The sequence below is a fragment of the Macrobrachium nipponense genome, chromosome 7 (assembly GCF_015104395.2).
Source record: "Macrobrachium nipponense isolate FS-2020 chromosome 7, ASM1510439v2, whole genome shotgun sequence".
Classification (NCBI taxonomy): Eukaryota; Metazoa; Arthropoda; class Malacostraca; order Decapoda; family Palaemonidae; genus Macrobrachium; species Macrobrachium nipponense.
Genome location: NC_061109.1, coordinates 90444652 through 90462729, shown reverse-complemented (window position 1 = coordinate 90462729; position 18078 = coordinate 90444652). Strand labels below are relative to the sequence as shown.

The following is an 18078-nucleotide window of genomic DNA, read 5'->3' as shown; positions in this document are numbered from 1 at the left end:
TTTCTTTTTTTATCTCCACTAGCTCGATTATTTTTGCTTGTGTCAGTCCTTGGGTGTTTATAAGCTTTATTTCAAGATTTCTTGATGTATCTTCTGTCTTGCTCACTGTCTTATCACTTTCTCTATTTGCAAAATTGCTTCTACCATCTAACCATTTATCTATCTTTTGCGAACAACTTTTTCTTCTAGTTCTAATAGTCTAAGATTGTTACTAAAGTTACTTCCTTCACCTACCTGCCCTAAACTAATTTCCCTTCTTCTACTTCCTTCCTCAGAGCTCTTAACATTACTACTAGATATTCTATTTTCTCCTAACTCTAAATTATTTACACTCCTAAAGATATTATTACTCCCTAGGCGCTCCCTCCACAAACACAGTTGCGGGCACACTACACTATGGCGACCGGTGGAAAGCTTACGAACGGCCTTATTCTTCTGTTTTACTATCGAATTTGGCTCTCAAACCAACGATCTCTCGTATTTTGAGAAGAAAATTCCTACTTAATGAAAAACATAATGAAATAAGAAAAAAGACCTTAAATAAGATGTGGATAAAAGGAGGAAAAAGAACGAGAAAAAGGAAAGAGCTTGAATAAAAAATAACTCGACCCATAAAAAAAAAACCAAGAACCAAGATAAAGGGAATACCCAGGCATTACCTGTAATTTTAGCGTCGAGATAGATAGATTTATAGCTTTTAGGCATATACTGCCAAGTTCTACTGGGGCAATTACTACTACTAAGGCCATTCATCCGTGAAATGGAAATTGACAGAGAAAAGGCTCGAAAGGTGTGACAGGAGGAGGAAAACCTCCAAGCAGTTGCACTATGAATCAATTGTTAGGAGGGTGGAAAGCTGGAAGAAAGAGAATATGAAAGGAGGTAGTATAATCAAAGGAATGAAAGTAGTTGCAGCTAGGGGCCGGAGGGAAGTTGCAAAGAACAACAAATAATAATGCCTACATTGCACCGCATGAGGTGCACTACTAGTTAAAAGTTTTCGATGGCATTTGGAAGGAAAACTGAATTCTTCTTCTTCTCTCTCTCTCTTGTAGGTCTTATTTCATTACATTCATTCAAAATAATTGTCATTTTAATATTTTAATATATATATTATATATTATATATATATAATATATAATGGCCTACATCAGGATCGAACCCATGTCTCTCAATTGAAAGATCAGACCGTTACAAACCAGCCGCCCCCCAAACCCCCCCCCCCCCCACACACATACATACTATACATATATTAGTTGTGTGCCTAGATTAGGGCACGGTGCATGGTTTTCCATAATTTGCTACATACTTTGATAATGTACACCAGTTCAATTTTAGTGCATATATACAGCTACAGGTTTTACAGTTAAATGTCTATAGTGTTCTCATGTGATTCCCCTGGAACAGACGAAAGAACTCTAAATAAATTTGAAATTGCTGGAAGGTTAGCATTCTTGATTTTCGGTTGGTTATAAATATAAACGTTCAGATTTGTTTTAAGTTTATTCTGACCTTATATACACCTAGAGTCATTGTACAGATATAGTTTAAGAAGTTAGAAAAAATTCAGGTGATATACAAGACCTTGTCTCTGTTGTATTTGATAAATCATCAATATTCACTTAATTGAATTGAATATAGAATTTAGGCCTAAGGACAAACAATGGGATATATGAGGTTATTCAGCGCTGAAACGGAAATTGACAGCAAAAGGTTTGAAAGGTGTGACAGGAGAACCTTGCAATTGCACTAAGAAGCAATTATTGTTAGGAGAGGGTGGAAAGTAAGATGGAAGAAAGGAAATATGAAAGGAGGTACGGTAAAAGGAACGAAAGGGTTGCAGCTATAGGGACCAAAGGCACTGCAATGAACCTTAAATAATGCCTACAGTGTATCGTATAAGGTACACTGACGACAATAACCTCCTACGAAGAATATTCACTTAAAGAAGTAACAAATAAAAAATAATGTTTATTCGCCTTTACCACTTAATTAAAAAGTAAACTGTCAGGGTTAATAAAAAAAACATCTGACGAGTTTCAGTTAATAATTCAGAGTTTAGTATATGGCCACTAAATTATAATGAAATATAAAATACAGCTACAGAAGCAGGAAATAAATGGAAGGTTCACTGAGTATTTTGTATAGTAATTTCAAAACGTTTCACTCTCCAATAGAGCTCTTCAAAACTACTTTCACGTTATTAATTCTTCCTTACATTGTCGAAGTAAATGAATTAAAGCCTTTTTTTTCAATCTAAGTATATGGCTTAATTTTATTTTTTTTTGTTTTTTTCTTCATGAAGTAAATTGCTTCTGGGTCTGCGTTCCACTGTTCCACTACCTGAGCGGCTTGAAGGCAATCTCTAACGTGTCACTAGGCCGCATGAGGCCTAATTGACGGCTGAGTTCGAGGTCCTCAGAGCCTGGCACACAACTCAACTCGAAGTTCAAAAGTAACTTTGCGATGATCAACTTCGATTCCATTTGGGCAAACCTCATACCTGAAGGAGATATCACAGCACAGGTATATTTAGGAATATATATATATATATATATATATATATATATATATATAATTATATGAAGTATATAAAACGTGATGCTATGTATAAATAAAGGTTTTTGCCACGAAGGAAAAAAAATGAAAAACGAGGCTAGCCAAGCACTTTCGGTCTAGTTCGACCCCTTTACTCAAGGCACAAGTAAAGGGTCGAGCTAGACCGAAAGTTGCTTGGCTATCTCGCTTTTCATTTTTTTTCCTTCGTGGCAAAAACCTTTATATATATATATATATATATATATATAGTAATATATATATATATATAATTACATATATATATATATATATATATATATATATATATATATGTATATATATAATTTATACATATATACTATATCCATACATATTATATACATACATATATATATATATATATATATATATATAATAATATATATATACATACATACACACACACACACACACACACACACACACACACACATATATATATATATATATATATATATATATATATATATTATATATATATATATAAGAATTTGCAGATGAATCGACAATGAATAAGCTCCCCAAATAGAAAACCCTTACTGTGGTGATCTTTTGAAAACTGCACAAAAAGGTCTTATGGTTTTGTAATTTGACACTTATTTGCTTTTTGCACTGGAAACGACTCTGGAATGGGCAAGTCAGTCAAAAAAGATATCCAATGGCTTATGGCATGGTTTGTGTACATATTAAGTGACTACTTTTATGTCTAAGGCAAAAAATCAATTAACCAGCAAATTGGAGTAAGTCACAAATACCTAACTATTACTTTGCTAATTTTCAGATAACAGTGTCTTATAGTCTTGGTATAAAAACCCTTTTCATGAAATGAAAATTCCAAGGCTTTTGACTATTCACCACCATGATTTTAAGAATATTGGACATTTCCCTATACCAGTTTGTGTATGACGTACTGGTAAGGACTACCAATATATTGTTGGTTTATACTCAACATGTTTGTAATGTGAATGTTTAGAGTTATATGCAGACATATGTTTATGACATCTTGTACTGCAGTGCGGACGCACCCTGCGGTTTACTACGTACTGGGTGCGTCGTGAGATCACACGCCAGTTTTGCAGTAGCAGCCAGCAACTATATTAGACTCACATCAACCGTGCATTTGATGTTATAAGCCAGTCCCTAACGACGCTCCTGATTGGCTGTTGATAAGCCAGTCACAGGCTGGAAACTCTCAGTCTCTCTCGAGACTTCACACAGGCAGGATATATGTTCCGTCTCTCCTGAGGGATACGTCTTTCAAAAGTATCCCGTAAGGGACTAGACTAGACATCAAATGCACGGTTGATGTGAATCTACCATAGCCTAACTTACCAATGCAGTTTCTGGGTCCAACACCGAATGGTATATAGGTCCCACTCTTAATTTCGCCTGCGTTCTCAGGCATAAACCTCTCGGGGCGAAATTCCTCCGGGTCAGACCAGTACCGTTCATCGTGATGGATGCTGTGGATGGGTATAGAAACGACAGTTTTGGGAGCGATGACTACGTCAGTTCCGGGTAACCTGTTGAGGAGGGAATGAAACTGGTTATAGGAATGAGTCTCACTGTTACAGTAAATATAAAAAAAACGACTTTTATGCAAATTACATCAATATTTATAGTGAAATTTCTGTCATGTTTACTAGAACAGGGGGTGATAATATAGATCCATGTTATTTACTTTTGCATATGTATCAATACTATTATTCAACAGGTCTTTGGTCTCGTTCACAAAAATCATAACTGCTTCTGGCAACGATATATCAATATCAAATAATAAGTCTTTGATCTTTTAGTGACTTCCATTTCTCTGCCATGCTCTGGTGCATGGAGAGCTTATATAATTAAGGTAAGACCTTATTTGTATTTACAGTGTAAATATAAATAAGATAGGACCTTCTTTGTATTTAGCGTAAATACAAATTAGGTAGGACCTAAGATAGGACCTTCTTTGTATTTAGTGTAGTAAATATAAATAAGATAGGACCCTTTTTTTGTATTTACAGTGTAAATACAAATAAGGTAGGACCTTCTTTGTATTTACAGTCTAAATACAAATAAGGTAGGACCTTATTTTTATTTACAGTGTAAATACAAATAACGAAGGACCTTATTTGTATTTACAGTGTAAATGCAAATAAACAAGACCTTATTTGTATTTACAGACTTCATAACCTCATCCCAGCTGTGGCACACATCATTACTTCAGGTGTTCGAAGGTTACACGAATAACTTACTTGTACTCCTTTGTACACTGTCGCTCAGTGAAATGTGCAGGACTGTACATTCTCAGTGTTTCTATAAAAAGATAAAAATTGACTTGATTCAGTTCGTTTCCCTAAAATAAAAAATTTGGCTATATCACACACACACACACACACACACACACACACACACACACACACACACACACACACAGCACATATATATATATATGGGACTGTCAAGATAACTGGTCAATTACACTGGAGATACTGGGAGGAGGCTGTTAAATGAAAAATACAGTTATTGGTATTTGAAGGAAAGTTAATTGTAAAAAAACTGCAGGGCTGCATGAAAATAGACAATGTCGTTTCCTACAAAGGTTTTCAGTGACATAAGTTCTTCATGCCCCTCCCTAAATAAGTTTAAAGAAATCTTGATATTGCTTATTTTCCTTCAGTGATGGCTTGGACAAGAATTAGCTAGATGTCATAGAACGCAGTAAGCTATTCTTTGGCTGATCTGCTTTTGGATCTCTGTATTGGCTTTTGCAAGAATTCAGCTGAAACTTTGACGTTTCTCTCTTGGCAGAAGGACACCGCACCAGATTCTAGCTATACAAATTAACAAAGCTATAATAGATTCACATCAACCATGCATTTGATGTCTGGGCCAGTCCCTTACGACACTCCTGATTGGCTGTTGATAAGCCATCACGGGGCTGGAAACTCTCTGCCTCTCTCGAGATTTCACATAGGCAGGATCTATGTTCCACCTCTCCTGAGGGATACTTTTGAAAGACGTGTCCCTCATTATAGGTGGAACATACATTCTGCCTATGTGAACTCTCTCGAGAGAGACTGAGAGTTTCCAGCCATGTGATTGGCTTATCAACAGCCAATCAGGAGCGTCGTAAGGGACTGGCCTAGACATCAAATTCACGGTTGATGTGAATCTACTATAGTACGTATGTTACTCCTTTATTCTGTAACAATCAGAAATAAGGGATAATTTCTCACATTGAGGCCAAATGGAAACCCTCACAGTCAAGGAAAACATTCTCTTATTTTAGCAGACAAAAACTCATAACTTCTCTAAGCAAATGAAGACAGCTGATCCTTACCTGAAAGACATGCATCGAGATACTTAGCTTCCATGATTCCTTGGTAAGTCATCTCTGAGGGCTCTTGTATCAATCCGTTAAGTTCTTTCCTGAGTTTCTGTTGCACTTCAGGATATTTGGCCAATAAGAAGGCAACGAAGGAGATAGTCGTTGCTGTGGTGTCGAAACCAGCCAAGATGAATAGCACTGAGTTGGCTACGATGATCTTCTCTGTAAGTGCTGCAATGAGAATATCATCCAGTCAGGCAACAGTCATTATTTTGATAAATGTCAGTCTCTTTAAGTACTGCTATGGAAGGGATGATTATAGTAGATTCACATCAACCGTGCATCGACGCTCCTGATTGGCTGTTGATAAGCCAATCACAGGACTGGAAACTCTGTCTCTCTCGAGAGTTCACATAGGCAGGATGTATCTTTCACCATTCCCGAGGGATACTTTTGAAAGACAGAGGTGGAACATACCTCCTGCCTATGTGACTCTCCGAAGACTGAGAGTTTCCAGCCCTGTGATTGGCTTATTAACAGCTAATCAGGAGCGTCGTAAGAGACGAGCCTGGACATCATATGCACAGTTGATGTGAACCTGCTATAGTCACACTCTTAACTGATAAGCGTCATGTGTCCTTATTAAGTACAGGAGAGGGAAGGAATGTTTAAAAAGTCAGACTTAATCCCAGTCTCAAGATGAATCTTTCTTGATGAGCGTCAATCCTCTCATTAAGCAGTGACGTGGAAAGATTATCAAGTAATAATATTCTTGATGTTAGGTTTTATCCCGCTCAACAAGTTTTAGCCTTATCAAGTGCTGCTGTGGAAGGATGGAAAAAAATGGTACACTCTAAACTGATAAGTGTTAGTACTCTTATTAAGTGCACGAGCGGAAAGATTGATTAATGATTGAAAAGTCTTTGAACTGTAAATATTCTCCATGTATTTCTTTGGATGTTTTCATGTCCCATACCTTTGTTTGTTGAACTTACTGCTCATCATAAGGTGTGTCTACACTGCAGTACATTTTGTGAACACTCACTTGGGAACTTATCACGCACACATCACAAACAGTTTGAATACTAGTCAAAGATTTATTGGTAGTCAAAGGTTCATTATTCACTTAGAGTCGACGACTTGTTTTCAAAATGTTTATGATATGATACGAAATGTTGTCAAACGTTAATTTACTCCACAGTGCATAAGGTAAAATGATTTGTCATGATATTCACGATGTTAACTACAGGCTAAAAACAATGACTTACGATATTTTGGCATCTTTGATGAAGGGTTTTCTTGATCAACCTGAGCCTCCATCATCAAGTCGAGGAAATCCCCACGATACAAACCAGCCTTCCGCTGAGCCATGGACTCCTTCACAACATCCATAAAGAATATCATCTCATCCTGGATGAACCTTATCCTTAACAATTGGCAGAGCTTAGGAGCTGCCATGAACAGAATGAACTTCAACATACGAAGAGGGCCTATCTTGGAGAACTTAGCTACGTTCTGATTGAACAGGGAGTCTTCATCTTCCATGGTTCCTGATTCCATCCCAAAGGCGCATGACGCAATGACTTCGAGAGTGTAGAGACCAAAGGTCTTCTTCAGTGCAAATGATGATGCTCCTTTTTCCTCTCTGAGCTTGAGGAGGTAATCAACGAGTTTGTCAGCCTTATCCGCTACCAGAGGGAACATCCCTTTCAGCCTGCCAGATGTAAAACTTGGGGACAGCACAGAACGGATGCCCTTCCAGTGGGCGCCAGTGGCGTTGGTCAAGAAGTGGTTCCCAACATCGTCCTCCTCTAAGGGAAAGGTGAAAGTCCTCCGGTCCACAAAATGGTCAAAGTCTTTGATCAGAATCAGCTTGGCGAGTTCTGGATCTCCAACGAGGAGTATTGGCTGTAAGAATTCGTAGTAACCGCAAAACGTTGACCCACCGTGCTTTCTGTAAACCTGGAACAGTGTCCTTTTTTCATCTTAAGGAAAGAGGTGGAGGAAATTATGGCACAATGAGGATATACTGTAAGACCACCAGACGGGAAAACAGATGTAATTTAAGACAATAAAAAATTGGCTAAAAATAATGCTACATTGCTTATGAATAGGCTATAAATACCAAAATCTGAATAGAGTGCCATTCAGAAAAAAATTACTTGAATGGTGTAGCAGTGTTTGGGAGCAGGGTACAATTACAGAAGGAAATGATGAATGAATTATGAAACTTGAGCTATTAAGCCAAGCACTGGGTTACCTTCAGCCATTCAGCCCTCATTAAAACATTGGAAAGAGGGAATTGAGGTGGTTGGACAGTGAAATAAAGTGATCCAGAACATAAATGAGACAAAGCTCTAAAGGTGGAACTGAGAGAAAACTCTACAGCTGAACTACAAAGTCATAGTCAGAGAAATTGGACAGAAAGACTGAAGAAACGGAGTGGAATGGGGGTAGAGTAAAAAACGTTGAAAGGCGGGAGCAGCTCGGGGTTGAAGGGATGCTGCAAACACATTTTAGTAACGCCTACATTGAAAAAAGAAACCCACAGGATTACGGAGTATTACTTGTTTACTTGTGAGCATTTACATAGTATTAACACTCGAGCACTTTCAGGCCCTAACTTGGCCCTCACTCAAGAGGTGTGTCGGTGGTCAGACTAGGTTAAGGCCCAGCAGTCTTCAGGGACTTGTTGACAGCTCAAGAAGAAGTTCCAGAAGACTGCTGGGCCTTATCCCAGTCTGACCACCAACACACCTCTCGAGAAAGGGCCACAGCTAGGGCCTGAAAGCGCTCAAGCGTTAGTACTATGTAAATACTTACAGCTAAGGCCTGAAAGTACTCGAGTGTTAATACTATGTAAATACTTAAAAGTAAACAAGTTATACTGGGTTAAGGCCCAGAAGTCTGACCACTTACACATCTCTTGAGAAAGGGCCACAGCTGGGGCGTGAAGTGCTTGAGTGTTAATACTACATAAATACTTGCAAGTAAACAAGTTATACTGGGTTAAGGCCTATAGCAGTCTGACCACCTACACATCTCTTGAGAAACGGCCACAGCTAGGGCCTGAAAGCGTTTGAGTGTTAATACAATGTAAATACTCACAAGTAAACAAGTTATACTCGGTAATCTTGTGGATTTCTTTTTCTATCTTCAGAAGAAAACTAAAAGAAGTTTGCGTTTGGTTCAAAGCCTACATTGCCCCGTGTGAGGTGCATTGAAGGTCCTCCCAGCTATGAGGGGTGTGGTGGAGAGTTTACAATTGTGAGAGGCTGGTAATTTTGCATAGGCAGTGTTTTGTCTTATCTTATCAATCAAAGGCACAGGTGACAAAGGCATGATGACTTGAAGATACAAAAGCATTTTTAATTACCCTGACTAACCTTTGTTTATTTCTTTGTCTTGTTTCCTGCAGAGCTCATCTGAGGTAAAAAAAAAAAAAAGCCAGTCTTCTTGAGCTACTCAACTGTGACAGATTCAGTGTTTTTCAACAGTTGAGTCTTGAAACCATCATCTAAGAACTTTTTTTTTTTTTTTTAATTTTTTTCCCATAAACACTGTAACACCCTCGATACTTTATCCACAACACACTGTAACAACTCATCATTTATTCAGAAACTACCTTTAACACTATACACCTTATTCCTGAGGGGGTCAGTGCCATCAGTGCGCCTCAACTGCTACACTCTAGGTACTACTAAAAGTAAGTTGCATTGTCCCTTCAGCCCTTAGCTGCACCCACGCTTTTTAGCCTCTTACTTTACCTCCGTTCCCGTTCCCTTTCTGCAGCCTTGCAGTCCCACCTCACTAACTAGTATAACTTCCGAGTGAAACTGTGGGGTTCTCTAAAGGCCTGTCCACACTAGAGGGCATGCCTGTCAGGCACTTCCAGCTGTTATATTTTCTCTCGATTCTGAAGCAGTGTTACCAGACAATCGCATCGTTCTGGCTCCATACTCGGTCGGTCAGTATACCGGGACGGGTTATGGGAAAAGTGTTTGCCCGTCGGGCGGAGCTCGCTAGTGTGGACAGGGCCTAACAGTTCCATGCCTTTAGATGCTTGTACTTCATCGCTCGTATTTTCTGGATACCAGTCTTGCTGTCCAACTACTCCACCTCATTCTCCAGTGCCTAATGCCCCTGTGTTTGTCTTGACAAGCTGGATTTCATCAAAACGACAACAGACCCTTTTCCAAAGCAAACTGAACCACTTGAGCCTTACGTTAAGGACACAAAAGGCCATTTATTTCTTACCTCATCGATGTACTCCCATCGTTGCCTTTTCTTCGACATCATGTGACTCAGGTGGCCTATTAAGGGTAATGTCTTTGGGAACGTGGGCACCCGCCGCTTGGCCCAGTAACTCTGGCGGTGGGCGGAATATGCCCACAGGAGTACCAGAAGAAGTGCGAAGAGGAATAATGTCGTTAGCCACATCTTGGTTCAGTCTGGGGAAGGAGAATAGGATTAAGATGTAGATATGTATATCCTTGTAGGTACAATACACAGGGAAAATGATTTAACAAACAATGTACCACAGCAAATTGTTTAAGTTGTTAAAATGAATGAATTTATTGATTAATTAATTCACATGAATCAAGCATTAATATCTTGGAGAATGTGCAGTATGTATTTTTTTTGTTTGTTTGCTATGTGTTTATCTCTTATGTTTATTTTAAGCTGTCAAAAATTTTAGAGCAGGTACAAACACACACACACACACACAAACGCGCACGCGTTCACACACACATAATAGCACTTACGTACGTAAAACAATCAACCTGAACACTTGCCCGTGTACGTAAGTTTGTGCAAACAAGTATTTTAAGTAAATAAATTCACGTACATTTGTAAGTGTTTACATAATAAAAATATGGAATGTTACTCCATATATATAAAAGACTAAAACTAAAGAGGTCAACCAGATTGCTTGCAGGAATGTGATCAGACCAGAGACGATAAAGTATGTAGGCTAAGATAACATGCCGTCACCTGTAGTCATTCATTTGTTTATAAACTTTAGTCCAAGCTCCCTGCTTGAGACAACTACCGCGACCTATAATTCAAATGGCCTACGTGATTAGTAATGTGTCTCATTTTGTATGTATGTTCGTATGTTCGAGCTACTGTCTGCTTCCTTTATGACTTGTAACCGAGATGGTAGTGGGAACAGAATAGAGTTAGCCATCATCATTGGCAGACCTGTATCTCTTTACCTAAGCTTTATCATGTAGAAGAGAAGAGAATAGAATTAGCCATCATCATTGGCAGAAGCGATCAAGCTATCGTCATTAGAAGACCTGTACAATCCTACTTGATCTTCACTATGTAATATCAGAGAATATAAGTATTTTTATACTTTGTGTTTTCTACTAAGAACCTCACATCATTGCCGAATCATCATGAGTTTAACACATCGTCGTCATAACCAAAGAAGATAATACCGACTTCGTAAGTGATCTACAAACCCCAAGACACTCCAATGAACATGGAAGTGCAATACCAACCGACTTAGCGTAAGATTATCATCGCAAGTCTAACATTACCTCATAGGGCGCCTTATTATACGAGGCAAAAGCCCTAATACATTAAGTAGTTAACGTATGAAATCAACAGAAAAAGTCTCCATTTGACATCCACTACTACTACTACTACTACTACTACTACTACTACTACTACTACTACTACTACTACTAAACAGCTTATTTACAAAGAAGCCTATTTGACAGATTTCTGACAAATCGCTCCTAACACAGAGGTCGAAGTATAAATAGGTTTTACTTCGTCATGAAGTGATAAAGTGATAAGGTTTTCATTCGGTAGCAAGGAAAAAAATCCTATTATAAATAACTGCCTGATAAGGATTTGATCAACAGCACTTGCTATCAGTCATTTTCGAGCTAATGCTTGATTAAGCTTATCAAATTTCGTCACATTTGTTAATGGTCTATTGCTTCAGATTGTTTCCACGGGAATACAGAAGAAAACTAATAACATATCAAAATCATAAATGAAATCATTACTGGAAAGTTATTTAAAAAAAATACAAGCACACAAATCTAATCATCAAAAGCCTTTGGAAGGCGCCATTCCAGGGACGAGAAATACTGGAAGGATGTAAAAAAAAAAAAAAAAAAACATTCTAGCCTGACCACAAAAGACATTTCAAATTCCCCTTTCCAGGAACAGAAAAAACTGGAAAATTGTTGGAAACAAAACACACACGTACACACAACTTTAATGATGAGATGCCTTCGTAATTGACCCTTCCAGGGACAAGAAATACTGGAAGGATGTAAAAAGAAAGAAAGAAAAAAAAAAAAAAACTCGAGCTTGCTCATGGAAAGCCTTTGAAATGCACCCTTCCAGTGACAAAAAAGACTGGAAAATTGTTTAAAAAAAAACACACACACACACACACACACACAACTATGATCATTAAATGACTTTGGAAGGTATCCTTCCAGTGACAAAAAAAAAAAAAAAAAGGACAGGAAAATTGTTAAGAAAATACACACAGAGCTATGATCATTGAATGTCTTTGGGAGGTATCCTTCAAGAGACGACAAATACTGGAAAAAAACACACATACACAGGTTTAATCATGAGAGGTCTTTGTAATCTACCTTTCCAGATAAAAGAAAAATACTGAAAAGTTGAAAAAAAAAGAAAAAAAAAGTTAACCTTGAGAGAATAAACAAATGCCCCTTCCGGAGACGAAAATACCCAAGGGTCCAGCGAGAGAGAGAGAGAGAGAGAGAGGAAAGTCCTGCGCCTGCCGGAAACGCCTGGTACATCATCGATGTATGACGCAATCTCTTCGTGCGCTGTTTGCTCACTTCCATTAAGGTGTTAATACTCATAGAACAGAATAGAATTTAGAATTTAGGCTATATTCCAAGCGCATCGACCTATGAGGTCATTCGGCGCTGAAAGAGTTAAATTGAGCGAGAAACAACTGCTAAGGAGGATGGAAAGTCAGATGGAAGAAAGTGAAGATGAACGGAGGTACAGTAAAAATGGAATTTGAGAGGTTGGAGGGAGAGGACGTTGCAAAGGCCCATAAGTAATGCCTATACAGTACGTCACGTGAGGGGCACTGACGACAATATTCCCCTTCAAGAGTAAGTACATATGGCGCCTATAATGAAAGGAACAAATAATCTTATTGGTAAATATCCGATGACTACAATAAATTCTGTTACAGACCAGTAGCAAGTATACTAACGATATCTATATATATGTATATATATATATATATATATATATATATAGATATACATATCTATCTATTTATCTATATGTTGTATATATATATATTATTATATAATATATATATATATATATATATATATATATATATAGTAAGAATCTCACGTTCCACAGTGGATACTAAAACAAACCAATCCCTCATGACAGTATTTAATTATGAAATTTGCGAGTGACTGCATACACGATTCCTCTGAATTTTTCTGACCAACTAACAAACTTAGCCAATCTGAAAGTGAATAATATTTGGCATAATCACGCCTACACTCAAAACTTGTCAGGGCCAATTCACGTTGCACATCATCTAATTCTAATACGTTTATAATGTTATACGATCACAAGTAACACGTGAAGATTGTATATCAAGAGCCAGCAGGAAAAATGAAAAACAGAAGTACCTAGCGCTTTCGTGTATTCTTGACACACCTCATCAGGGTACAATATATAAAAGAATGAAAAATAGCTTCGAAATATCAAAGGTAAACATAAAAACAAAAAGGTAAAATACAGAACAATCAAACAGCCTAGTCAAGAAGCAAATGGTCCACAGCCTAGAATTACACTTAAAGGACAACAACAAATGGAAATGGAACTACTAAGCAGTCAATTACATAGTTACGAAGTTGTCAACAATACATTTCGTAAGCCAGTTATCTAGTTTATATTGTCCGTTGCTAATATTAAAAACACTACATGACTTATATTTTATTATACTAGATTCTATAATATTTCTTTTAATAATGTCTCTACAAAATAAAATTTCCTTTGAATTGTTCCAATTAATTGCGTGATTAAAATTATTCATATGTAAAAACAGAGCACTCGATGTACTTCCTACACGTACACAATATTTATGTTGATTTAATCTTGATGCCAGTAGTTTGCCACTTTGACCAATATATTTTTTATCACAATCTCTGCATGGAATTTCGTAAATGCAACCCGTTTGTAAATTTGGAGAGTTCCTTATTAAAATTGTTCTTACAGACTTAGTGTTACTAAAAACAACGTTAACATTAAAAACTTTAAACATTTTTGGCAAAGAAAGAAACCTGTTGTCAAAAGGTAAAACAAGCAAATTACTAGGGTCGAAAGCCTGTACATGGTCCACTGCATAAAATGTTTTCTTAGCCTTTCTTAAAGCAACATCAACTAAAAATGCCGGATACTTCAATTTAAAAGCAATATCATAAATCTTGGTAATCTCGTCTTCTAAAAATTCAGGACAACAAATTCTTAAAGCTCTTAAAAACATGGAAGAGAATACAGAGAGTTTAACTTTCAAATGGTGATTGGAGTAAAAGTGAATGTAAGAACATACATTTGTAGGTTTCCTAAAAACCGAAAATTTAAATCTGTTACCCTGTCTATGCACACTTACATCTAAAAATGGCAAAACTGAATCTATTTCCTCCTCAAGTGTGAACTTTATAGAGGGAACCAGCGCATTTAATCTAATTAAAAATCTGTTCACATCCTCACACAAAGGCCATACACAAAATATGTCATCGACATACCTAAACCAAAGAACATTCGCAGGTAAAATATTTGATAGAAGTTTCTTTTCAAAAAACTCCATGTAAATGTTACTTAAAAGGGGCGATAAAGGGTTCCCCATAGCCATACCAAACCTCTGCTCATAGAATTTACCATTGAAAGTAAATTTACATTCCTTAATACACAGCTTTGATGTAGTTTCCCTTTTTACTAAAGTTCCAGTTGACGACCTGATAACATTTTTAGCTGATGAGTTGGATAAATACGAATTTTCTCTGCAAACTGACACCATTTTAGAGTTGCTGAAACTGTGTATTAAGGAATGTAAATTTACTTTCAATGGTAAATTCTATGAGCAGAGGTTTGGTATGGCTATGGGGAACCCTTTATCGCCCCTTTTAAGTAACATTTACATGGAGTTTTTTGAAAAGAAACTTCTATCAAATATTTTACCTGCGAATGTTCTTTGGTTTAGGTATGTCGATGACATATTTTGTGTATGGCCTTTGTGTGAGGATGTGAACAGATTTTTAATTAGATTAAATGCGCTGGTTCCCTCTATAAAGTTCACACTTGAGGAGGAAATAGATTCAGTTTTGCCATTTTTAGATGTAAGTGTGCATAGACAGGGTAACAGATTTAAATTTTCGGTTTTTAGGAAACCTACAAATGTATGTTCTTACATTCACTTTTACTCCAATCACCATTTGAAAGTTAAACTCTCTGTATTCTCTTCCATGTTTTTAAGAGCTTTAAGAATTTGTTGTCCTGAATTTTTAGAAGACGAGATTACCAAGATTTATGATATTGCTTTTAAATTGAAGTATCCGGCATTTTTAGTTGATGTTGCTTTAAGAAAGGCTAAGAAAACATTTTATGCAGTGGACCATGTACAGGCTTTCGACCCTAGTAATTTGCTTGTTTTACCTTTTGACAACAGGTTTCTTTCTTTGCCAAAAATGTTTAAAGTTTTTAATGTTAACGTTGTTTTTAGTAACACTAAGTCTGTAAGAACAATTTTAATAAGGAACTCTCCAAATTTACAAACGGGTTGCATTTACGAAATTCCATGCAGAGATTGTGATAAAAAATATATTGGTCAAAGTGGCAAACTACTGGCATCAAGATTAAATCAACATAAATATTGTGTACGTGTAGGAAGTACATCGAGTGCTCTGTTTTTACATATGAATAATTTTAATCACGCAATTAATTGGAACAATTCAAAGGAAATTTTATTTTGTAGAGACATTATTAAAAGAAATATTATAGAATCTAGTATAATAAAATATAAGTCATGTAGTGTTTTTAATATTAGCAACGGACAATATAAACTAGATAACTGGCTTACGAAATGTATTGTTGACAACTTCGTAACTATGTAATTGACTGCTTAGTAGTTCCATTTCCATTTGTTGTTGTCCTTTAAGTGTAATTCTAGGCTGTGGACCATTTGCTTCTTGACTAGGCTGTTTGATTGTTCTGTATTTTACCTTTTTGTTTTTATGTTTACCTTTGATATTTCGAAGCTATTTTTCATTCTTTTATATATTGTACCCTGATGAGGTGTGTCAAGAATACACGAAAGCGCTAGGTACTTCTGTTTTTCATTTTTCCTGCTGGCTCTTGATAATACGTTATAAATAACAAAAACCCCTTACCTTCTATTCTGCTGCGCTTTCCGCTTAGAAATAAAGATTAACTCCTTCAACGACTGCAAGAAAAGTTCCCTCGAGCTGGAGCGTCGTCTTGGGACAAAACTAAAACAAACGAGTTGACTCGTCATAAGTGACGTTGCTTGCATCATAAACGCTGTTTATTTATCTGGTCGTGCGTTGTCGTACGGCATATTTCATCATCCTCTTCGTGTGCATATGGTTAAATCTCACTATCCTACAATGAGTTTGTTTTATCTTGCATTAACAGGAATAAATGCTGAGTTAAATATTAGCAAAGTCAAGTAACTTATGTAGGTCCTATGGATACATAAATGTGACTGAGGTATAACTACAAAAGTGATCGCGGTGTGGTTATAGGTATTAATAACAGGAACGTTGCCAAATTGTAATACATTGAAGCTGTTAATTCTCTCTCTCTCTCTCTCTCTCTCTCTCTCTCTCTCTCTTTACAGTTCTCTTTAATCCACAAAGCTCTAATTATAGGAAAATACTCTTGTATATTACATGCAAAGGAAATTGCAGTAGCTGAAATATCCTGCTTAATGCAATTGCAAACATTTCCACACGACACAATGTTGTATTGTCGCATTTCAGTCCATCCATCACAATACAGACAAATAATGAATAAACAGAAATAGTGAGATTGCATAGAAGAAGATGAGGAAGAAAACAGAATAGCAATATAAAGGTCACAAACTTTCCATGGAGTCATGGTGAATCGTACGTCTGGCAAGGGCGACATTCAGCCTCTGCGGAGTTGAGTTACTCTTTTCTTCTAGGCCTAACAAGATGATATTCTCGTTCAATGATCTACCGTTCCAGTTTGTCTGATAGTTGATGTAATGGCAGACTTTCTGGACTAATAACTGAACTTTCCTTAATGCTTTGAAAGACAGGAATTCTGTGGTTAGGCCAGGACACATGGATGCCTTGAGCCTAAGGGCAAATTCCACTTTCAGTATGTATAGGTCAACGGAAACTTAAGCAGGTAGAAATTCTTCGGACAAACACAAACTCCCTGACGACGAGTAACCCTTACAGATGTATAATTGCAATGTAAACTAGGAACATATTACTATAATATATAATAAGTAGTAAGATACGAAGTAACAATAAGAAATCCGTGGTCAAAATGTGACAACATTACAGCTAGACTGACTTGGTGTAAAACAAAACAAGAGATGCGAAGTTATACTCAACAAACTATCATGAAGAAGAAGAAGAAAAAAGCAAGATTAAATAGGTCGTTTGCTTGGAGGGAGGAATAGTTTATAGAAAGGAGTAATGCTAGTTTTTTTGGGGGGTGTTGGGGATTTGGTTCTATATCTATCCTAAAAATACAAAAGGTTCAACAATAGATAGTTGCAGACGAATCTGTAATATTTCGAAACCTTTGTAGTGAAATCTTATAGACAATAGCTGAAATGATGGATATTTGTGTATACTTAACTGCTCGAATATCTTGGTTAGTTTTCAATATTGTCAGTAATGGAATATATATATATATATATATATATATATATATATATATATATATATATATATTTGTAATCGGTGTATCCAATTACTTAAAAGTGAAATGCTATTTTTTTCTTATTTAAATTCTCTGTAACCATTGTGTGATGTGGCAAATTTCTTTGAGAGAGAGAGAGAGAGAGAGAGAGAAAACTTGGCAGTACCATAAAACAGCCCTAAGCAGTATATCAAATAATAACCATCAACAAAATCTGTATTTACTTC

At 36.7% G+C, this 18078-nt stretch overlaps 1 protein-coding gene across 2 annotated transcripts; it reads right to left on the bottom strand.

Annotated features, from left to right (window-relative positions):
• Window positions 1–1484: 1484 nt before the first annotated feature.
• LOC135217409 (cytochrome P450 9e2-like) lies at window positions 1485–16649 on the bottom strand. 2 transcript variants are annotated; one of them, XM_064253249.1, is made up of 7 exons: window positions 16321–16649; window positions 10148–10341; window positions 7159–7852; window positions 5903–6121; window positions 4815–4875; window positions 3910–4100; window positions 1485–2503 (listed from the first exon to the last, which is right to left on the bottom strand). In XM_064253249.1, exons 2-7 carry the CDS (start codon window positions 10328–10330, stop codon window positions 2340–2342), a joined length of 1512 nt encoding a protein of 503 aa, XP_064109319.1. In that variant the 5' UTR covers window positions 10331–10341; window positions 16321–16649; the 3' UTR covers window positions 1485–2339. The 2 variants fall into 2 exon arrangements, with proteins under 2 accessions (XP_064109319.1, XP_064109320.1); XM_064253250.1 differs by lacking the exon at window positions 16321–16649 and adding an exon at window positions 11481–11553.
• Between the last annotated feature and the right edge of the window lie 1429 nt (window positions 16650–18078).